The sequence below is a fragment of the Brachycentrus maculatus genome, unplaced genomic scaffold (assembly GCF_059751285.1).
Source record: "Brachycentrus maculatus isolate JH-2025_06_01 unplaced genomic scaffold, ASM5975128v1 h1tg000221l, whole genome shotgun sequence".
Lineage (NCBI taxonomy): Eukaryota > Metazoa > Arthropoda > Insecta > Trichoptera > Brachycentridae > Brachycentrus > Brachycentrus maculatus.
Genome location: NW_028280972.1, coordinates 1,872,501 through 1,894,355, shown reverse-complemented (window position 1 = coordinate 1,894,355; position 21,855 = coordinate 1,872,501). Strand labels below are relative to the sequence as shown.

The 21,855-nt window shown below is 33.0% G+C and overlaps 2 protein-coding genes across 2 annotated transcripts in view; both read right to left on the bottom strand.

Moving 5' to 3' along the window:
• Cubn (Cubilin) overlaps window positions 1-7,928 on the bottom strand; it is a 67,762-nt gene extending 59,834 nt beyond the window's left edge. The window contains exons 1-7 of the mRNA XM_088264232.1: window positions 7,674-7,928; window positions 6,563-6,736; window positions 6,040-6,204; window positions 5,282-5,533; window positions 3,647-3,788; window positions 1,731-1,831; window positions 264-390 (exon numbers count right to left, since the gene is read on the bottom strand). Coding sequence (XP_088120358.1) covers window positions 264-390; window positions 1,731-1,831; window positions 3,647-3,788; window positions 5,282-5,533; window positions 6,040-6,204; window positions 6,563-6,736; window positions 7,674-7,889 — 1,177 coding nt within the window. The 5' untranslated portion in view covers window positions 7,890-7,928. The remainder of the gene's footprint in view (window positions 1-263; window positions 391-1,730; window positions 1,832-3,646; window positions 3,789-5,281; window positions 5,534-6,039; window positions 6,205-6,562; window positions 6,737-7,673) is intronic.
• A 4,498-nt stretch (window positions 7,929-12,426) lies between these two features.
• Window positions 12,427-20,694, bottom strand: hig (locomotion-related protein hikaru genki). Its single transcript, XM_088264230.1, has 10 exons — window positions 20,456-20,694; window positions 20,289-20,380; window positions 18,610-18,712; window positions 17,997-18,088; window positions 16,836-16,995; window positions 16,196-16,369; window positions 15,976-16,110; window positions 14,954-15,097; window positions 13,273-13,482; window positions 12,427-12,784 (listed from the first exon to the last, which is right to left on the bottom strand). Exons 1-10 carry the CDS (start codon window positions 20,562-20,564, stop codon window positions 12,549-12,551), a joined length of 1,455 nt encoding a protein of 484 aa, XP_088120356.1. The 5' UTR covers window positions 20,565-20,694; the 3' UTR covers window positions 12,427-12,548.
• Window positions 20,695-21,855: the final 1,161 nt, after the last annotated feature.

Below are 21,855 nucleotides of genomic sequence, written 5' to 3'. Positions count from 1 at the left end.
GTTCAATAAGTGGCTTGATATTTATTTTTGATACATTTTATTTTATTTTTAAACTTTAAAAACGTTCTCCTAGAAAATCAAGTTTTTTTGTATTTATGACGTTCTTGAAAGGAGTGAGCGATATGTTAAGTATGTTACCATAATATGGTAAATATGCACCTTTGAAATTTCTGAATTTGGTAGGTGTACCTTGAATAGAAAAAGTTTGCGGAACACTGCCTTAATACATCTAACATAAGGGTTTGAATAAGAGATAAACTTACTTAAATTTCCTAAGCATTGTGCTAGTGGATGACAGCCACCATTATCCTTGGCACATATCCCAACATAACTGCATGTAATGCCATCCCCGCTATATCCCGGAGGACAATCACCACAAAGTCTGGAACCCTAAAATGATTTATACCAATAGGGTATTATCACTCGGTGGCAATATCTAATTTAACATACTCAACCTATAGAGGATTATGTAAGACTAGTTTTGTGTTTATAACAGCCAATATTATCAATATTTTCATTCATCATTTTCTTTTGCAAAATTCGCCTCCGTAAAAATGTTGTTTTCGTAAGTTGGTAACACTACTTCTGTTACAGCTCTATAAAGCAGATACATAATGTGATAACCCCCTTTACACACCCGATGACGTAAAATTTGATGACGTATAGCGGTGTCCGTTTTTCGTTTTATTAAAATATCTAAAGCTTAAACCTTTATATCTCACTTACTTCTCTACAGATTTCAATAAGAGTGTTCGATAGTCTTGTGATTTTTCAAATTAATTTTTTAGCCAATAATAACACATTATGAGAATGATCCATTGATCTTTTTTTTTTAAAGATACTATAATTTTTTTTTGCATACCTACCATTTTCATTTTTTAATCAGCTGTGTTGGGTAAAAATCCCATTTTTATATTGTATTCCTATTTGACTAATTAACAAATTTACACGCCGCTTTCCGTAGAATAGAACGCCACAACATTCTGTCTTTGCAAACATTCTTCGCCTCTTCCACATTCATGCAACTCTTCATACATACCTGCTGATTACTCCGACCCCTGACCTGACCAGTAATTGATATTTGATTATCCCATGTTTTCATTGGTATTCCTATGCTCCCAACTGTATTTACTAGGTAAATTTGTTTTACCATTCTTTACTCACTCATTCGTTCCAAATGTCCAAACTATTTCGATACCCCTTTTTTAATTTTATCTTCTTCTTCTTCTTCTTATTATAGGCCTTGCGGCCTGTTTTATCAATTTTATCAATATTAAAAAAGGGATTTTATTATGACAACTAGTTTTGTAACCTATACTTCCATCTTCAGGTCTAAATATAAACTGAAGATGGAAGCATAGCTTCCGAAACTAGTCGTCATAATAAAAATAAACTCAAGTGGTATAAAAGTGTTTTTTCTTTTACAATTTCATCATGTCTTACCACAAAGTGAATGCCGAAACAATAAATAAAATATTGTAATTGAATTAAACAAATATCAGCCACTGCTGTTATTTTCACTCTCCCTAAAACCCCTTGCGTCCTCAGACCTTGGACATGTCCATTGAATCTCTTATCACTCGCAGAAGGGCAGAAATTATCAAATTACCAAATGTGCCAGACCTCTCAAGTCCCAAGCAATAAAAAAAATCCCTGCGGGTTAAATAAATTTGAAAGAGAAATAGCGGAAATTAACTATGTGTACATATAGGATGATTTTATCTTCTTACGATAGTATTGATGCACTGGACTGAAGGGCTGCGACTGCAACCTCCATTGTTGTCCAAACATTCATCAATATCCACGCAGTAGTAACCATTTCCGAAATAACCTTAAAGTTAAAAAATACATAATTATTAATAATATTAATCGCGGGGATGAACTTGTGTAATGACTTAAAATAAATCTACTTTTGTCAATGTATATCATGGAAAATAAATTCTTAAGGTGGGAACTGACCGGAGCATTTCGTCGTAACGAAATGTCGTAACGTTGCTCGCGGCAAGCACTCCGACTATGGCTCGCTGTACTGACTATACGAATGCTCGCATCGTAACAAGTTACATTACGACGAAATTGCTCCGGTCAGTCAGTCCACCATAAGAGTAAAGAGTAATAAAGCTAAATTCAAATTATTTTTTATGTTACAGCTAGTAAACACAGTTACACATTGGTAATCATTATTATTGGTTTCAATGATTTCCTAATATCGCTCACTCCTTTCAAGAACGTATAAATAAAAAAACTTGATTTTTCAGGAGAAAATTTTTTTTCATTTTTAAAGTTTAAAAATATTATACAATGTATTCAAAATAAATATCAAGCCACTTATTGAACTTTTTACTGTGCAACAGATCTTTTTAGGTATTCTTGTCTGTTTTTTCTCCATTTGAAAATTTTTTAGGAAATTTAAAAAAATTATTAAACAATACCTCTTCTTCAAAATGCAAAAACAACACATTCTGCCCTGTAGCGGGTAAATATTAAGTTAAAAATATGCCGCTTTTGCTGGGATGAAGTACATTTTCTGGGCATTCCGAAAACATGCACAGCTGAAAATTGACGTATTTTTTATTTATGATGTTCTCGAAAGGAGTGAGCGATATGTTTACCTGACTATTTTGTATGTTAAAGCATAAAAGAAAATATGTGCTTCAAAAAAGTATAAAAATGAATGGTAATCTCTGTAGGGATACGGAAGAGGGGGACAAGTCTGTGGTAAATGTTACAGACCATACCTCTTCCGTTTCATTACAGATATACTTTAAATTTTAACATTGTTAACCTTTCCCTCCCGGTGATATGTACTTACTACAACTCGACTTTAAAAATGAGAATATAAATATAAAATATAATATTTACGGGCTCAGAATTTTTGTATTCCTCCGTAATATAATTACGTATTGCATAAAAGTATTAAAATATAAATTTATTCATTTGCAGCGATGGAAAAAAGTTCCCCCTCCTTTAATCATTTTTACATTTACTGTTATTTTGTTATTTGTTGAATATGGTTTTATATTTGTTGAACATGTTACTAATTAATGCACATACAGTTTGTATAATTAAAGCAAACAGGGTGAAGAAATAATAATGAACAATTTGGAAATGGGCCACAACATTAAAACTTTAAAAAAAAATTAGTCACCATTATAATTTTTTCACTATAGCTGAAATACCCATTTGAAAGCATGCATTGTTCTAGTCAGGCCCTGGTTTATTTGTTCATAATTGAATCATTTTGTCTTTTTATTAAACGATAATTCAAATTTGAAAACTGCACTTGAAAGATAATGTCAGTATTGATCAATTTGGTAGGATTTGGGTTACATAATAAATCTATTGTTTGAGGACATAAATTTTCCTTGTGATTTCTGGTCTTCAAATAATCCAACTGGAAATGATGCATAATATCATGAAAAATTTGTGGTTTGAAAGATATTACTTTACCGTAAACATACAAAATTTTTCTACAAGTTTTTTTTTAAATACCCAACTTGAATACATGCATTCAAATAATTCTTTACGTTGTATTTTTCTTTAGGTTAAATTTAGATAATATTGAACACCGTTTTTATTAATATTTATCACGTTGAACTTTGTAAGTATTATGTTCTAAAATTAGTTGATTGGAAGTAGTAATTACCACTGGGACACGATCCACAAGAGAATGATCCTGGAACATTGATGCACGGAACCGGAGGATTTACTGAACAGGGAGGAAGATTTCCTAGGCATTCGTTTATGTCATCAGTGCACGCAATCCCATCAGCGGCTTTTGTCCAGCCCTTAAAATATAAATATTGACATGCTACATAGGATAAAGAGGGCAGTTATCGGGTAATGATTTTGTATATTAATATTTAAAACATAATATAATTTTGAGTACATTTTTTTCACTCAGTGAAAACACTATACGTATCAGTAAAAAAATCATTGTATCTAGATGTTTATGCTAGTCCGGGTAACATAGGGACAGTTTTTGACAGATTAAAAATAATTTATATCGCTATCGTTAACAGTTTATTACTAAATAAATATTGATTGAATAACTGTGAAAATTTATGATCTGTGGAAAAAAATGTGTTTTTAAATAAAAAAACTAACTAACTAACTAACCATCACGCCACTTCTCCGCAGGGGTAGGCAGAGAGAATAGAGCGCCACACCACTCTGTCCTTGCAAACATTCTTCGCCTCTTCCACGTTCATGCATCTCCTCATACATACCCACCGATTGTTACGACTCCTAACCTGACCACTTTCAAGTATTTGGCATACCTGATCGTGCCATGTTTTTCTCGGTCTTCCACTGCTTCTTTTCCCGCTAACATTCGCCTCATAAATTTGTTCGTTCTTTCCTCACTCATTCGTTCTACATGTCCAAACAATCTCAACACACCTTTCTTAATTTTATCGATAATGCTTATCTCAGCTTTGCATTCCTTCCTTATTTCACTATTCGTACATCCATCATACATTGTTTTGTCGCACATTCTTCTGAGAGATCGCATTTCGACTGCATTCAGTCGAAATGCGATCAGTTTATTTTGTTAAATAAAAAGGTTATAATTTACCAAAGTTTTAAAAAGGTTATTTTATCATATTGTCTAGTGTGCGGTATTTAAGTAACGCAGTTTTATTTTGTATAATTTGATAACAATCGTTTTATTAAGTTTAGAAATTAACAACCATCAAATTAAATACAGCACAAAAAGTTTCTAAATATCACAAGGCAAAATAATCTATAGTTATTCAATATGTTTTTTCACAGGAAACACCCACGAGTGGTACTATAAAAACATCTGTTTTCTAAAACTACACATGGGTAGTTCGCTTCTATACATAATCTGTATTTATAAATAATAATAATAAATAATAATGAAACCCTTATCCGCACCCCAATGGTGCATAGGGCACTGTGTCATATTAACGCAGTGTTATCTTGATCGTTTACACATGAAGGAAAGGTGATAAGCCCTCTGCTTCAGGTACCAGTCCATGGTAATATTGAATAAATATTACAGTGAAAAAATCATTTATATTTATTTTACCCCCCTTGGGAATCGAACCCGGGACCTCCAGAAAGGTAGCCGAGCGTGCTGACCATTACACTACGGAGGCGGATTTATAAATAGTTGAAATAATATTGAGTGATAAACTAAATTAAGGGTAATAAAAATTAATATTCTTATATTTGAGTAGACTAGCTAGTAATGCCACAAAACAGTGATAGTTAACTAGTTCTACGCCCCCTATATTTTATTTTAATATAATCTTACCAAGTCACAAATACATTTTCTTCCAGCACTATTGCTTTGGGGAATGCAGATCCCGTGACCGCATAGCTCTTCATTTGAAGCGGATGAACAGCCAGCTACAGAAGAAACAGTGCAATGCATTCCGAACCAACCTAGTGCACAATTACACCTAAAACTCCCAGGAGAGTTGACGCAAGTCGCCCCATTCTGGCAACCCAGGTTTGTATTCATTAGTTCCGTGCACTCGTCAACATCAGAGTCACACTGAATACCCTGAAAAATATTACAATCAAATGAAGAACTTACTTTTTTCTTTTATTCACTGAAACATTTATAATTATTGCAAATAATAATTTAATGATTTTGTAACTATTATATACATCGGAAAAAATCTGAATTTTCGGGACTCCAATGTCAATAAGAGCAACATGTTCTGGTGAGTTTTATTTCATTACATACTACTAGTTTCAAAAACTACAATATACACATGAAAAGTAAAAATGATAAAAATATAATATTGACTCTGTGGATGATGAAAGCTTTTTTACAGTCTTCAAGATTTATCGCTCCACATTCTATTTCGTAATAATTTCCGCCTTTCACAAATTGCGAGACTCTTATTAATAAACATTTTTATGATTCGAGGGTTTTATGTTTTTACTTTTCACCTGTAGATGAAAACTAGTCATGTATAAAGAAAAAAACACTCATTAGTGGTATTATATAATTTTTTTAAAATAAAAATTATATTTGTAATAAATAATATATAAGAAACTCACATCCCATCCAAGCGGACAGATGCAATGAAATCCTTTCATATTTTCTAAACAAGTTCCTCCATTTTTACAAGGTGTAGATGTACAACTTTCTCTGTTGACAATGACCAACAGTCCTCGCACCTGGGATTCAAGTTTGGCAATTCTTCTTCGAAGTCTACTCGCAATCTACGGACAGTATAAAATGTTAATCTTCGAGTAGGGATATGAGTTTCACTCTTGAAGAATGAAAAGATATCAGATTAAAAGAAAAAAATCATTTGATAATTATCAATGGATTGAAAACCTATTCGGCAAGCTACCGACCGCTAAGCTGAACAATATCTCGCCGGATATTGATCTGTTCCAAGTGTCTTAATCTTTAACAAGAATTTTCTTGCGTATTTTTTGTTATTTATATGCTTAAAATTTTCGTTTGTAATGTGTATGTTAATTATAAATAAATAAATGGTATTGAATTGAATATATATCTATAAACATCAATATTGTTTAATAATTTTTAAGTGATATTTTAAAAAAAAGTTACCCTCATTGGAAATCTTGTTAACAATGTATTATTTTGGCGTCCCCCTTCTATTGTTTTCACCCTTTGAACCAGACCTCTGGGTCCATTCATAGCATTATCTAATAAGTGCATAAAAGCTAAACAATCTTGTACTGTGTTAGATAGTCGTCCAAATGCAGTTGAAGCATTATAAGCCTGAAATAAGATTTTTTTTAAATGTAAAACAAGGCTTAGTAACAGTAAACAATAATTTGACACATTGGTCGCCAAACAATTTTAGTTATTATTTTTTTTTTATTGACTTGGCGTTTAATTTGTAGAACTCCATTTTAATTTATGTATTAATTTTAAATCAAACACAGATTTTTTGAGTCTACTAAGTTATATTTTTTTAACAAAAAACACATAAAAATTATATTTATTTAAAATTACATACATTCGTTTGATAATGCCCTAACAAGGCGAAACAATTGTCACAATATAATTTTTTATGTGTTTTTTGTTAATAAAATACAACTTAGTAGACTCAAAAAATCTGTGTTTGATTTAAAATTAATACATAAATTTTAGTTCAATCGTCAAAAAGTAAATTGTTTTCAAGAAAAGTGAGTAATGCATCCCTGAAGATGACAAGGTGCTTGTCGAAACCGGTTAGAAAAAAGTGCCAAAAATAAAAGTGGTTAAAGACAATGTTTGAGTTTTATTTTTTTGTGCCACAAAGTATCAGCAAAAAACATTCAAGAAAATAGGATATTTCACTTACACTTACAAAAGATTAAAAATTAACCAGTGAAAAATCCTTAAACATGATTCTTAACATTTCAAGAAATAGAGAGAGATCTTTAAAACCAAATAATATATTTAGTTTTTTACCACATTCGCAATATTAGTATCCAAACAAAGCTTATAGCCTGTTCTTTTGCATTTTTTTTTAAATAATATTTTACAAATTTACAACTTTATCTGGAAAAAAATACATATTAGTTGAGACAAGACGCTAAACATCCTACATATTATTTTTTTGCATAGGTTATTATAGCTACAGCATGAAATGATTAGAATACAGAAAAAAATGTCTATTCCAGTACGCAAACATGGGACGGCTCAATGTGTGAAATAATTTGTGACTTACCATTTGGACAACATGAACAAGGTTATAAGGTCCGACATTGATATGATTCTCTTTTCCGACCAACTCAAAAGTAATATTTCTGTTTAATCCAGAGTATATGATAATATTGCCATCCGAGGTTACTATCCGAGGAGATTTCAAAAAGGATATAACTTTAGGAACACTCACTAGAACTGTGAATATCGCAAGTAAATAGCAATTATAAAAAATAATCATTTTGCAGTGACATAAATACTTTATATCGAGCACACCAGGCTCCAAATGAACTGAAAAATGTATTTTTTAAAGCTGCATAGTTTGGCTCGGGAAGGTGGGTGTATATGGGAAACGCCTACTTTGATAAATAATCCAAGTATCAAATAACATTAATTATTATCTTTCTTTAAAATTTACCAATACTGATAAATCTAGATTTCATCAGAATAGTACATATGGTGTAATAGATTCATATTATTTTTCGACATCTCATCAAAGATGAAGAAGAATATGGAAGTCTGGGCATTTACGGGGCTGACGACCGTCATAGGCTGGTTTAAGTGATCACTTTACACACGTGTAAAATTCACCAATTCTACCCATTATTGACAACCACACTACTCAAATCCTTGGAAGTTCTATATATATTAACCAATTTAGAAACCTTGTTCTTGAATCACTAGAACATCACTAAAGACATCTATTGGTGAGATGTAAAGAAGCTTTTTATCTTTGAAAGTCTGTCGAATAGAATAGTAGAATTTGTCTGTCTGTTGCCTTTTGTATGCTGACGATACTATTCTTCGTGCCGATAGCAGAGAAGACCTGCAGGCGTTGGTGACAAAAGTGTATGATGTGTGCAAGGAAAGTGATTTGCAGAATGTCCGCAACTTCAAAATTATGGTTTTTGAAAGAGATGAATGTAGATTGGGTGTGAAGTTTTGGTAAATGGGGAAGTTGTGGAACAGGTTGATGATTTCGTATACTTGGGGATTATGTTTTCTAGGGATGGAAAGATTGATAAAGATATAGAAAGGAGAGTGAATCTTGGGAACAGAGTGAATAATTGCACTGAAATCAGATATAGCAAATAAAAACCTTTCCCCCAAAGCGAAACTGGCAGTACACAATGAAGTCTTGGTTCCAAACCCTAATATTTGGAGGTGAAGCATGGAGTTGACAAAAGAAGGATGAAAGTAGACTGAATGGAGGCGAATTGCGATCTCTCAGAAGAATGTGCAGCAAAAAGAGGTATGTTAGATGTTCGAATGGTGGAATAAGAGGAAGGAATGCAAAGCTGAGATAAGCATTACCGATAAAATTAAGAAAGGTGTGTTGAGATGGTTTGGAAATGTGAAATGAATAAGTAAGGAAAGAACGGTAAAACAAATTTATGGGGCTAATGTAGTTGGAAAAAGGAGCAGAGGAAGACAGAGAAAAACTTGGCACAATCAGGTATGTCAAATACTTGAAAGCGGTCAGGTTAGGAGTTGAAATAATCGGCGGGTATGTATGAGGAGATGCATGAACGTGGAAGAGGCGATGAATGTTTGTAAAGACAGAGTGGTGTGGCATTCTATTATCTCTGCCTACCCCTTCTAGTTAGGTACCCCGTTCAGCTCCCCAGTTAGGTACCAGAGCTCTGTGGTTAGTTATGCCTGTGGTGCTGTATGTCTATATGTAACAAGAACACAAGAGTACTGTTTTTTTTACTGACCAATAGCAATTGTTAGATTTGTTTACACTAAATTCTGACAGATTCTGCTAATTCAAGACTTCTGTTCTATGTTTGTATATTTTAAAATGTAAAAAAAAATATATCAAAATAAATACCTTGGCTCACATTAATTCTTATTTTATTACAGACCAATCACTTTTATCGAAATACATGCGATTTACCAGGAAAAATATGAAGACAAGAGCACAACTAATGCAATATTTTGACAGTTCGAGTGGGCGTCTTACTATCTCATGGTTTATCAAATTTAAACATAACCATTACTTTAAAATATGTATAAGTATATTACGTATTGAGTCTTAGTTCAATTCAATTAAAATTTAGTACATAATATAAACTTTATTTTCAAATGTTGACGATTCACGTTGAGCTTGGAATATTGATGATACTGCTGACAGTCCCATTACTTTTACAATGTGACAGTTTTTACATTTTTTAAGAGTGTTCCTCGATTGAACTTACCTATCAATCAATCATTCTTCTTGTTCTTCTTCCATGTTCGCTCCATAGGTGTAGCATATGACCAACACGAGACATCTCCAAGTCATTCTGTCATGCACCATCTCCTTGGCTTCCTCCGAAGGCAGTCCGGCATCTCGAAGTTCCACTGAGTATAGTTGGTGAATTGTCGTCAGCGGCCTTCCGGGGCGCCGGAATCCTCGGGGTTGGAAGAAGAGACATGAGGGGTTGATGCTCTCAGGTGGAATTCTAAGGACATGTCCCAACCGTATCCTCCTTTTCCTCATCAGGACTTCCAGTATGAGGGGCTGTTAGGATCTTCTTCTCACATCGTAATTCCTAACGAAGTCATACCACTTTATACCCAGTAATCGCCTCAGGCACCTATTTTGAAAACTTCCTAGCTTTGGCAAGGTGCCACGACTCGCATCCGTACAGCAGCACTGTTAGGATGCAGGCGTTAAAGAGACGACATTTTTTTTTTCAAGTAAAACAGTGAGTCCCAGATTTCAATCATTAGTTATAATATAATATTCTTAAACCCATTTTTATGAGTCTTGCTCAACCAACAGCTCAAAGAAGAAAAAAACATTAAACAAAGTATTAGGTTGTGTATACATTACAAAAATTTTGTTAGACGTTTCACAATTTCACATAAAAAATTCAGTAATGACAAATCTCTTTAAAGTAATTTATATGGAATAATTTCTTCATCTCTGATGAATTCCAAATCATAATAATAAACCATCCTAGGGTGAAGTTCAGTATTAATGAACAAAGGTTTGAGCACAATCAATATTGTATAAATAAAAAAAGATAAAATATTACTGACCTAAAAAATAAATTAAATCTTCCACTTTTTTTGTATTTTGAAGGGCTTCAGTCACAGTTAATTTTTTAAGATGCGCCGCATGCGACAAGCAGACAAATTGAGATTTTTGGACAGTTGACTGCGTTTTGTTGTGGATTAAATTGAATTCTGGCCTTCATCTTTCAAACTACTTCTATTGATGTTACTGTTTTTAGATATCTACCTCCATGGCATTTTTTGATGCTACTGGTAGCATTGCAACGTTATGGCTCGATACACAAACATTTTGTTCACACATCGTAGTTCATTAACAATGTCTACTTGCGATTTTTTAGCCAAGCACAGAGCAATCACACTGTTTTGTTTGAATTCCATTTCAATAAAAAAAAATGAACTTCGATGTAAAACAATAAGCTTCCGTAGGCTTGTAAACAGCTTAACTGACTGACGTATGTCAAAGCCTGAGCACCCTATCATTAGGCATTTGGTTGCTACAGCAGCGTGAAGTTGGTAACACTTTGAGAACAAACCCCTGCAAATTGTCCGATAAATAATAATTGGCCATGTAGAAGAAAATTCAAAAAAAAAAATTTGATGCAATAAAATTCGTATTTGTACAACATTACATCAATTTAATGACAATATTCATAATATTTACTACAATACACAACATTAACAATTCAATATAAGTTATTCAGCATTTTAGAACTAGAAAGATAGGTAAATGACTAGAATCTGCTACAATATATGAGAAAAATGAAGAATACTACATCTTTTACATCATTTCATTATTGGTATGTATTATTAAAATGGCATCTGTCAACCACTCTTTACTGTTTACTGCTCCAACCATGAGGCCATAAAATACCAGGTCAGATAGTGTGTGGCCCCCCGTTTGGGGCATAGTGATTACTATACTATGTCGAGATATGGACTCCCAATGCCATCTACTAATGATACAACACAATTAAATCATTTATCGACTAGTTACATGTTTTAACAACTGAAAAAACAACATTTTAAAATATTAATATCTTTCTACTTACACAAATTTTGTAAGAGCTTTTACGCCAGAATAAATTAAACAAAAAATCAAGCCATTACTATCATTCAAATAGCAGGAATTGCTTCATGTCCCATTTATTTAGAATACGTCCTTGCACATATCGCTCACTTCTTTCAACAATGTAATATATCAAAAATCGACAATTTTGAGTTGTGCATGTTTTCGGAATGCCCAGAAAATGTCCCAGCAAAAGCGACATATTTTAAACTTAATATTTACCTGCTACAGGGCAGAAAGTGTTGTTTTTGAATTTTGAAGAAAAGGTATTGTTTAATTTTTTTTTCATTTTTCGAATGGAGAAAAAACATTCAGGTTTTACCTAAAAAGATCTGTTGCACAGTAAAAAGTTCAACAAGTGGCTTGATATTTATTTTTAATAGATTTTACTATATTTTTAAACTTCAAATACGATTTCCTGAAAAATCAAGTTTTTTGATAAATGGCATTGTTGAAAGGAGTGAGCGATATCAGAGGGCAAAATAGATGACAAATTGTTGACTGATTAACTGAATAAAGTAATTACAATTCAATATTTTTTTGTAATTAATTTTTTTTTAATAAATAATAAAGTAATTATTTTTGTGACACTTTATATTATTCACTACTCCTTTGATAATAAGCACTGAATTAAAAATACTTGGTCTTTCCAATTATGCAATCGTGAAGAAGGTTAAAAAGTATAGTTGATAATAAAACATTAAAATTTGACCAATAAAAAGAGATATTTTTACAATTTGTACACATCTTTGAATAAACTACATTTAATACATACATATTATATAACAAATCCCAACAATGACTAATGTCAATTTAATAAATAGAAAATTAACTGTAAAAATCAAAGTTTGTTGTAGCATTGGATTTCTCAACGCAAAACGGTGGAGGATGCGACCAAAATCCAGTTTCTGTACACACGATGGAGGCCTCTCCTTGCAGAATGAGGGGGTCTCTGCACCCATACTGAACTAAGTCCCCGACACTGTACATCCCATTCTTTGGAGCCACCACCCATTCCGCCAAGTGACCGTTTACAGGCAATAGTGGCGGAGGGCATTCCACAGCTGAGGGAATAAAGAAATCAATTAAAAAACTTCATAATGTATCTATGCTGAAACAGAAATATTCAAACAAAAAAATAATTACAAAACGCACTGATTTACGAGGTGGGCTGATAATTAGTGAGCCAAACACTGAAAAACACAATTTTATCAGAAGGATAAAACGTTAATTAATGATAAGCTGTTTCAAAATACATCACTATTTTTAGCTATGTTTCCTTTTACAAAAAGTCCCGTTCCTTAATATTTTGAATTTCGTTAAGTAGATAGTGTTTTAGTATTAATCAGTCATGAAAAATTAATGGTTGGCTTCAAAACCGGTAGACATTATAATTAAGTTAAAATAAAATATTTGTAGTGATTTTAAAAGTTATATTTTAATCATGAAATAATACTCACCAAGTGGTACTATACAAGTGTTTAAATTTTTAAAATAATCAACATGTCATTCCACAAAGTTAATGCCGAATCAATAAATAATATAAGTTTACCATTACACGTCGGCGGAGTTCCTGTCCAATGGCCCTCGTGATCACAGTGCACGGCAGGTGTGCCCACCAGCCGATAGCCCCAAGCACAGCGAAACACAGCTCGACCTCCGTAGCTAGATTCGTACTCTACCAGTTCTAAAGCGGGCTGTGGCCAAGACAGCCGAGGGCAGACAATCTTTACACAATTCGGTACTTCATCTGACCAAGACCCTAAAATATTAACAGGTACAATGTAATGCAATATTCTCGACAACTTTGGAAAATCAAGCAGTGGTGGCATTTTACAAAATGAGTAGATTATTCCTCAGGTGGTTGGTAATGGCTTTCCTCATTTTTATGTAGACGATCACCTTCCTTGGTATACTAAGTATTGTAGCTTATTGCCACAATAGTTGTTACAACTAAATGAATCACCCTTCTCAAGCAACGTGATAATCTCTCCGTTTGCCCAGTCCCTTGGCCATCGCTCTTCTTCCCTCCTCCCTGCTCATATTGGTGTAAAGAACCAATAATGAGAATAATGCTGGATTTTAGGAATTCTGGGTGGCTACCATTTGCAGATTTCCCTTTTTTTATTTTGATACAGAAGCAATTATTTAGATAAAGAATAAAGATAATCCCATAATTTTAAAAAGAAAAGTGTTCAAAACATATATCCTCCTTGTGCTTACGTTAAGTCTGGAAACTATTACCTTGACCGCAGGGACCATACATAAATTAAGAGACAAATCTTAACCTGTTAACCGGGCGGTCCGCTGTCCAATTACGGAACTTGTAACGGGCGCATAAACTGATTCACTCCGTGTCTTAAATTCATGTCGAGACATGTATGGATGACTAATACCTTTGTTGTTCGAAAAATATACGTCCATATATATATATTTATATATATATATATATGGACGTATATTTATATATATATATATATATATATATATATATATATATATATATATATATATATATATATATATATATATATATATATATATATATATATATATATATATATATATATATATATATATATATATATATAATATAATAAACATATATTTCAAGGACGTATTCATATGTCCTACCCGTACCTGATATTTACATTTGACGTATTTATGCGTCCCGGTTAACAGGTTAAGCATAAGTCTGAGAGGTTGTCGATGTGATAGATCGCGTTGCCAGACTGAAATGGCAATGGGCGTTGGAGACCATGGGACCGTTCTGCGGTGGAGACCATGGGACATGAAGATAGAAATAGGCCGGCCTCAGAAAAGACGGACAGATGAAATTGTCCCCGTCGCAGGTAGTAAGTGGACCGAAAAAGCCCAAACGAGAGAAGCAGTGGAGAGACAGCTTACTAAGAAGACATTATTTTTGCCTTTATTGGTGGACCATCTCATAAGACAACTGCCAGTGGGAATGTTAAAGATGATTGGTGGAGTAGAGCAGTTTAAGATTTTTGTGGATATGATCATGCTATATCGAGTTTTTCACAGCTCCCACAGTGTTCATCCGTTTTTTTACATATTTTTCTTGTAATTTGAAATAATTTTCATGCATCATTATTTTAGACAACCTATTCCACTGTTACAATAAGAGAATCAAGGCGATGGTGCTTGTCTAGTTTTGCTGATTCAAAAGTGCGATTGAATTCGCCATAACTAATAAAACAAATAGACCTTACCTGATCCCTGGCAAGTCAAATTGGCTGTACCATTTATGACAAATCCAATCGGACACGAAAATCTAATTGACTGTCCTAGATTTTTTCCCTCTACCCACTGAGTAAGAAATGGCACAGAAACCTCAAGAGATTCACAATGAACACCTATAAAAAATAATTACAAAAATATTTACATTCACGTGTTTTAAAAATGCATGGATATTCATATTTGAAATTAATTGATTATACATTAATGGTAAACAGTAACTCTACCACATCTGACTTGAACCCTAGCATATGTGACTTAAAAGCAAGTGAATTGTCCGCCTTCATAGTGAAATGGTCCCGGGTTCGATTTCCAGGGGGGGTCAAATAAATATAAGCGAATTTTTCACTAAAATATTTATTCAATATTACCCTGGATTGGTACCTGAAGCGGAGGGTTGATCACCTTTTCTTGGTGTTGTGGCAGCCTACACATATAATGTACATCGAATATGGCAACTCAAGCTCAACGTAGCGAGCTACCTTCACGAGACCAGAAAAGAACGGAACGAGCGAGCCCGCGACACTTCGTCGCCACCCTTCCTCAGATCGACACGTACTTCAACTGTCCTCATATTAGAGTCACGCGATTATCCTTAAGTATTTTCTTGATTGTAATTTGATAGAACTAAATAAATTTGTGTTAAAAGTAATCCGCTTTCATCTTGCTTCCCTTCTGATAAATTAAAGTGGTATTCAACTAGAAACCATAGTGTGTTAAAAATCAAGATAACACTATGTTTATATGATGCAGTGCCCTATGCACCATCAGATGCGGATAAGGGTTCGAACGAAGGTTTGTAATTGTACCTTCTTACTTTTATAATTAGTTCAATATTTTAAACCAGATATTTTTGCCATTTTTTCAACAAAAAGAAGAAAAAAAATGTTAAATTATATTATGTAATAGGGTCACTTTGCTATTTATCAATAAGTTTATTTATTTAAAATGTTGATTAAGAAATTTGGCAATTACTGATCTAAGTAGCACAACTTACTGGCAACATGAATCGTAATACTATTTGTAATTCCATGCGAAGTAGCACATGTATATATCCCAGAATCTTGTAGCTTTATGTAAGATAGAATAAGCCTGTAATGTGTATCCTTTTCCAAATTATCTTCGGACCAATCTAGAAAAACAAATACAAACATTCAATCCCATGTCCTGTAATTCTAATCACATTATTAATATCCTGAATCTTTCCTGTAACTTACCAACTTTATGATGCTGGAAGTTGGTTGTCGACGACCATTCTGGACTACCATTGCGGCGTAGAACGATACAATCCAGGTGCACAGTTGTGTCAGGGTAGACATATAAATCACCAGAAGGCTCAACAGATGCTGAACCCAAAGATACCACTATCAATATAGTTGGAGGCGCATCCTCTATAATTAAGTAAGAAATAATTACTATTTTTATTTACATAGGTGTACATCGATCATTTGCGACTGAAGTATCACAATGTAAAATCAATTATTTTCCAGGAGATACATAACTTTGTTAGATGTTTTATACTATTTTAGAACAATTTGAGGGAATAAAGTATAGGTAATATGTTAATTTATAATAACAGCTAAGCTGAGCTTTCTTCGGAAAACTATATAATAATCTTAGTTCAACAATCCAAATTTTTCTCACAAATGAGTGATAGTAAAAATATGAAGTACTGTAGAACAAACAGGAAGGCAATTATTTTTTGATTGGGAATGCCATATTCTTAATAAGAATGACAAAACAAAAAATTACTCTTGAATTTATGTTCAGATCACTGAAATTCATTGAGATTCTTCATGTAAGCTAAATAAATCAAGTGATCAAAAATAAACAAATTTATAACCGCTCTTAATATACCTGTGAAGTTTGTTAAAAGTGATGTCGGTATACAGGTCGGAAGTTTGGAGTTCCAGTCTCCATTGCTACAAGTGAGGGAACTTTCTCCCAAGAGTTTAAACTTCCCGAGTTCTTGGCATCTTGCGCGAATAACAGATCCATGAGCAAATTTAGATAAAGTCTGAAGAAAAATAAAACATGAATTAAGACCTTATTTTTCTGAAATGATCAGCGAAAATGTAAAACTGGCATATTTAGCGAGGTACTCAAAATTAAAAACAAACTAAAGTCAAACAGTTCTAACCACATACATATATAATTCGAAAGGGAACCTCCCTGGTAGAACATTAGGCATATAGGCTTCCTTGAAAATAGAATTTCAAATTATAAATACAGATTTGGTATGTATTTGCTTAAATTTACTTTAAAGGGCTTTTTAACTACATGATTAGATTAATAAATCAGGAACTTAACACATTGTAGTCGGGCGCTTTGAACAATGGACTCTAGCCTATAGCGGACGTTTTTCGCGATTGGCGCAAAAAAATATCGCTTTCTAAAAATTGATACAATTTCTAAACCAAATAATATTTTCGATTGAAATTTTCAAAGAAAACATAAATATTTGATCATCAAAAATAAATTATAATCATAATTTTTAATTAAGTATTCCGTATTTCACAATTTTAGAAGCATTGTAAACTCTAAAAAATAGTTTTCCCCTCCGAGGTATCATTCCCTATACAATGCTAATATATTCAAATAATAAAATACCAAACAGTGCGAGCGGTATGAAAAATAGTCCAATACGTGAAATGACTCAAACTAAACTGGAGATTGAGATCGCATAAAAACTCTAGATTTCTGGCAATGCCTTTATAAGCGACACACTAGCCAATCCGGACAAGGCATCTTAAATAACGTCAACAGACTGTCGCCTAGCACCCAGGTAGCAGATTACACTTCAATGCGTTTTATTTCACGCTGATAACAAACCCGTATATTGATGTTTCCCGCCGATAACCGACAGTCGACAAAATCGGCATTTGCCGTGTCCCGCAGTTGACCGACAGTCCGTGAAAAACAGCAAATGCCGTGTCCCGCCGACAACGTGTTAATAAAGAAAAAAAATTACAAATTGTATATAGAATATAATTTTTTGTTTTTTTTTTTGTAACTTACCGAAATACTTCTGTTTCGAAATGTGAGATATAAATGTGTGTTTTCAGATTGAGGTATAGGACATTCCCTAAAAATAGGTTGAAATCTTCCTTCTGAAAAAAAAAATCTATATCAATAAATTAATATAATTTATTTTCATGAAAAAATAATACCATAAATGATACTCAAGCGATAACATTTGTATTTAAATCGCATAAATGTATAAAGACGCATTCAAGTGATATGATAGTGACATCGCATAGTGAAAAACCATAATGAATGTAGTCCATTGTATAAAAAAACGGAATGTTTAATTAATGGCTGAACACTTCAATTGTTAAAATAGTTGCAATCTGTAAACCATATTTTTCTTAGTTACTTGATTTTAAATTTCTTTGGATCATGGACAGTTATTTTAGACCATTAGGGACAACGTAAATGGATGGAGCGCTAGAAAGATGCATAGCATGATTTGTCGTAAAAGCTTGATGCCATGTGATGTCATGAACATAATATATAATCAGACGCTTAATTCACAACATAAGGTTAGCTCAGACCAAGCATAAATTTGAAAAAAACCTGTATAATTATTGAAACGATTAATGCAATCGCAACAGCATATATGACAGATTACCTTCATTGATAGCACATAGTGGTCCCACCCATTGTCCATCGATACATTTGATTTTACAAACAACACGTTCTTGAAGAGGTCCTACAATTCCAGGAAATTTTATCTGATGGAAAATAAACAAATCGAAAAGTTTATTACCTAACAAAATGTACAACATAAATGCAATCGCACACTAATCGTCTCAGCACCGTATCAGCATCCCTCGCTCATCTTCTCTGTATCGCCTCGGTACCCATGCAACATTCTCGCTGTTCGATAACTCAGGCTTGCCAGCACGGTTACGGCTGAGTACCAGTTTTTGACATCTCTTACATCATCAATTACAGTTCACCATCAACAAGTATGTGCTTAATAAAATTTAGTTTTTACTTGATCATAAAAAAAGAGCACATGGCTATTTTCAGTTATGCCTCAAATTTCATTGAGTGTGATAATGATCATAGCAATGACACTTGATGAAGAGGAAAACGGGGTATGGGTATCGGAGCGTCGTCGTAACCTAATAAACGCAGCATCCGTGTGGCAACAACAATATGACTACCGTTCAGTAGGTCGTTAGAGAGCGAGGCATTGACAATATGGTTTTGATGAGTGTGCATTATTTTAAAGAACTCCATATACATAAATCCAGACTATGACAATGCAATGTTATGACAATGCGGACACAGTGCCGAGGCAAGTGTGTGACTATAAGGAGGCAGTATTTTTCATATAATTAACAGTTTAGTTACTGTTTAAAATAAGTTTAGCTACATTGTTTATGTTAACACATTTCAGATGGCTATTTTTTACACCGGCGGACTACTGGTAACGGAATTTTATAATCATGTAAATATAGTTAAGACCTTTACAAAGAGATTGATATATATAATATTCATATTCAAAAACATTGGATAAAACCTTCATTTCTGGCTTTGAAATGAGGCCGGCGTAGAAGGTAAAAATACCCCTCCCGTCTTTAAGCATCAATTGATCAAACGGTTAGAAATATCTTTACCGTCTGAAGTGTGTTAAAGGTAAAAACTTTTTTCTATTATAATTGAAAAAATAATTAACTCTTAAGTTATGTTTAAATACACTCTATCCTAAAAAGACATAATGTTCATTTGCGGGAAAAATGAATTGAAATATGTATTATGATTTTTAGACAATGTATTTGAAGCGATATAACATTTTTAGTTTATCATGTTACTATACTATTATGGAATAATTTGTTGCAATGAAGTCTTAGCAATATTTTTGTAAAATAATAAATTGAATATATTTTTATAGTTTAGATTTTAATATGATTTAATTAATATAGACCGAAAAGTTAATTCTACATTTGTACATTTTCCTTAATGTCAGTTAATTATAATTATTGTTGCTGATTTTCTTCTGCTATCTCTATCTCCTCTTATTTTAATTATTTATTGTTATTGCAATGTATTTCGTTTGTTAGAGCTTAAATCAATTGTACAGGAGTGGAGGCTTGATATTTTTTTAAATAACATAACTTAACACACTGTGGATATCTAACAATATTTTTTTTTGTAATTATATCCCTCACATAATTCTTCTTTTCTCTTATTTCTCATTACCGAGGGTTGTGACCCTTATCGAAGTAATGACTCTTCTACAGCTATCTTTTTACTTTTTGTTAGTAGAATTATTTACATTAATAAAAGGTGAATATTTACCTCAGATACAGATGTAAAATCAGATTGGAAATGAGATTTATCCAGAATCGTTCCATTTATAATCATATCTGGTACAGAACATTTGAATTGATCTACAAAACAAAAACATTAAACCAGCCAATTTCTCATACAAAATATTGAGATCTATCAGAAATATGTTTAAATACCTTCAGCATTTATGGCAGAACCTGATAATACTGTGCTGTTTATTTTCTCGTCTGCCAAAGTGCACAAAACAGACAAACAAACACATCCAACGGTAATTGCAATATACATATTGAGTTATGTTTATAGAAAATAACAATGAAGACATTTATCAAGACATCTATTTTCCAGAAGAACAAACAAAATCTATTTTATGCATCCTAAAGATCGACGAAAGCCTTCAATCTTCAATAGTTTTCCGGGAAAATTTCTAATTTTGTGTTTAAAAAAATATATATAAATAAACACTCCTTCGCCACAGATTAAGATTGCTCACACAAATTGACGTTTACGTCAGATTTAAAAAAATCTTTCTATGATAAACGGACCGCGGATCGAGCGGTTTCTGAATACGGTTTCCCGATTTGGTTTCCACACGCTGGTACCAGGACCCGCGCCTGCAGCACACGTTTGCTTCCGAATACATGATTCCGAACGTTATAAAGCTGGGGTGAGCAATTGTTTCAGAAGACGGCTTGGATTGTTTATATACCGGACCTAAAAGAGCCTAATAACTAAAATATTGTAAAAACTTGCTTGAGCATCCCGCTCTACAAACAGTACGACCTGGTCGCCGCCTACGCTGCTTACGCCGCCGCCGTCTCCGGAGAGAGAGGCTGCATTTCAAATAAACTGCAGTTTCCAGTTGAAGGACCCAGTCGCTTGCAGAAGATGTCAGTAAGTGTATTTGAGATCCCGCCACCAAACCTCCACTTTATTAATGTTAATTTTTCTTTAGCTATTTCAACTATGTTTTTCTACTACTTTAGAAATAATCTAAAATAACAAATTCAATAATAAAACCAAGCATCGCAGTATCAAAATATTACGTATTTTGGTGTTACAAATTTTAACTAAAATAGTATTTATCTAACCCTTATCCGCACCCAATGGTGCAAAGCTCACTGCATACTATTGATGCAGTGTAATCTTGATCATAACTTACATGAGGGCAAGGTCTGAGTTTCAGGGACCAGTCCAGGGTAATATTAAATAAATAAAACAGTGTAAAATCTCCAGTACGGTAGCTAAACACGCTAACCATAACACCACGAAGGCGGAATAAAAATAGTATTTAAATGGAATAAAATAAAATATTTTCTCCAACACTTTTTAATCATTTTGAGAAAATAATATACAATATTTTTTTTTTTTTTATTATATTTTTTAGAAAAATGAAAGGTTTAAGACTCAAGTATGCAAAATTATTGCTTTAAGAATATTGAATATTTTAAAGTACGAGTATAAAATACATTTTAATTGTATTTTTTCTTCTTCGAAATGTCACAGAACAGAACTTTAAGGAAATCCACATTTAGTCTCACAAAATTGAAGAATGGTCCCACCTGGATAAACAGAGAGT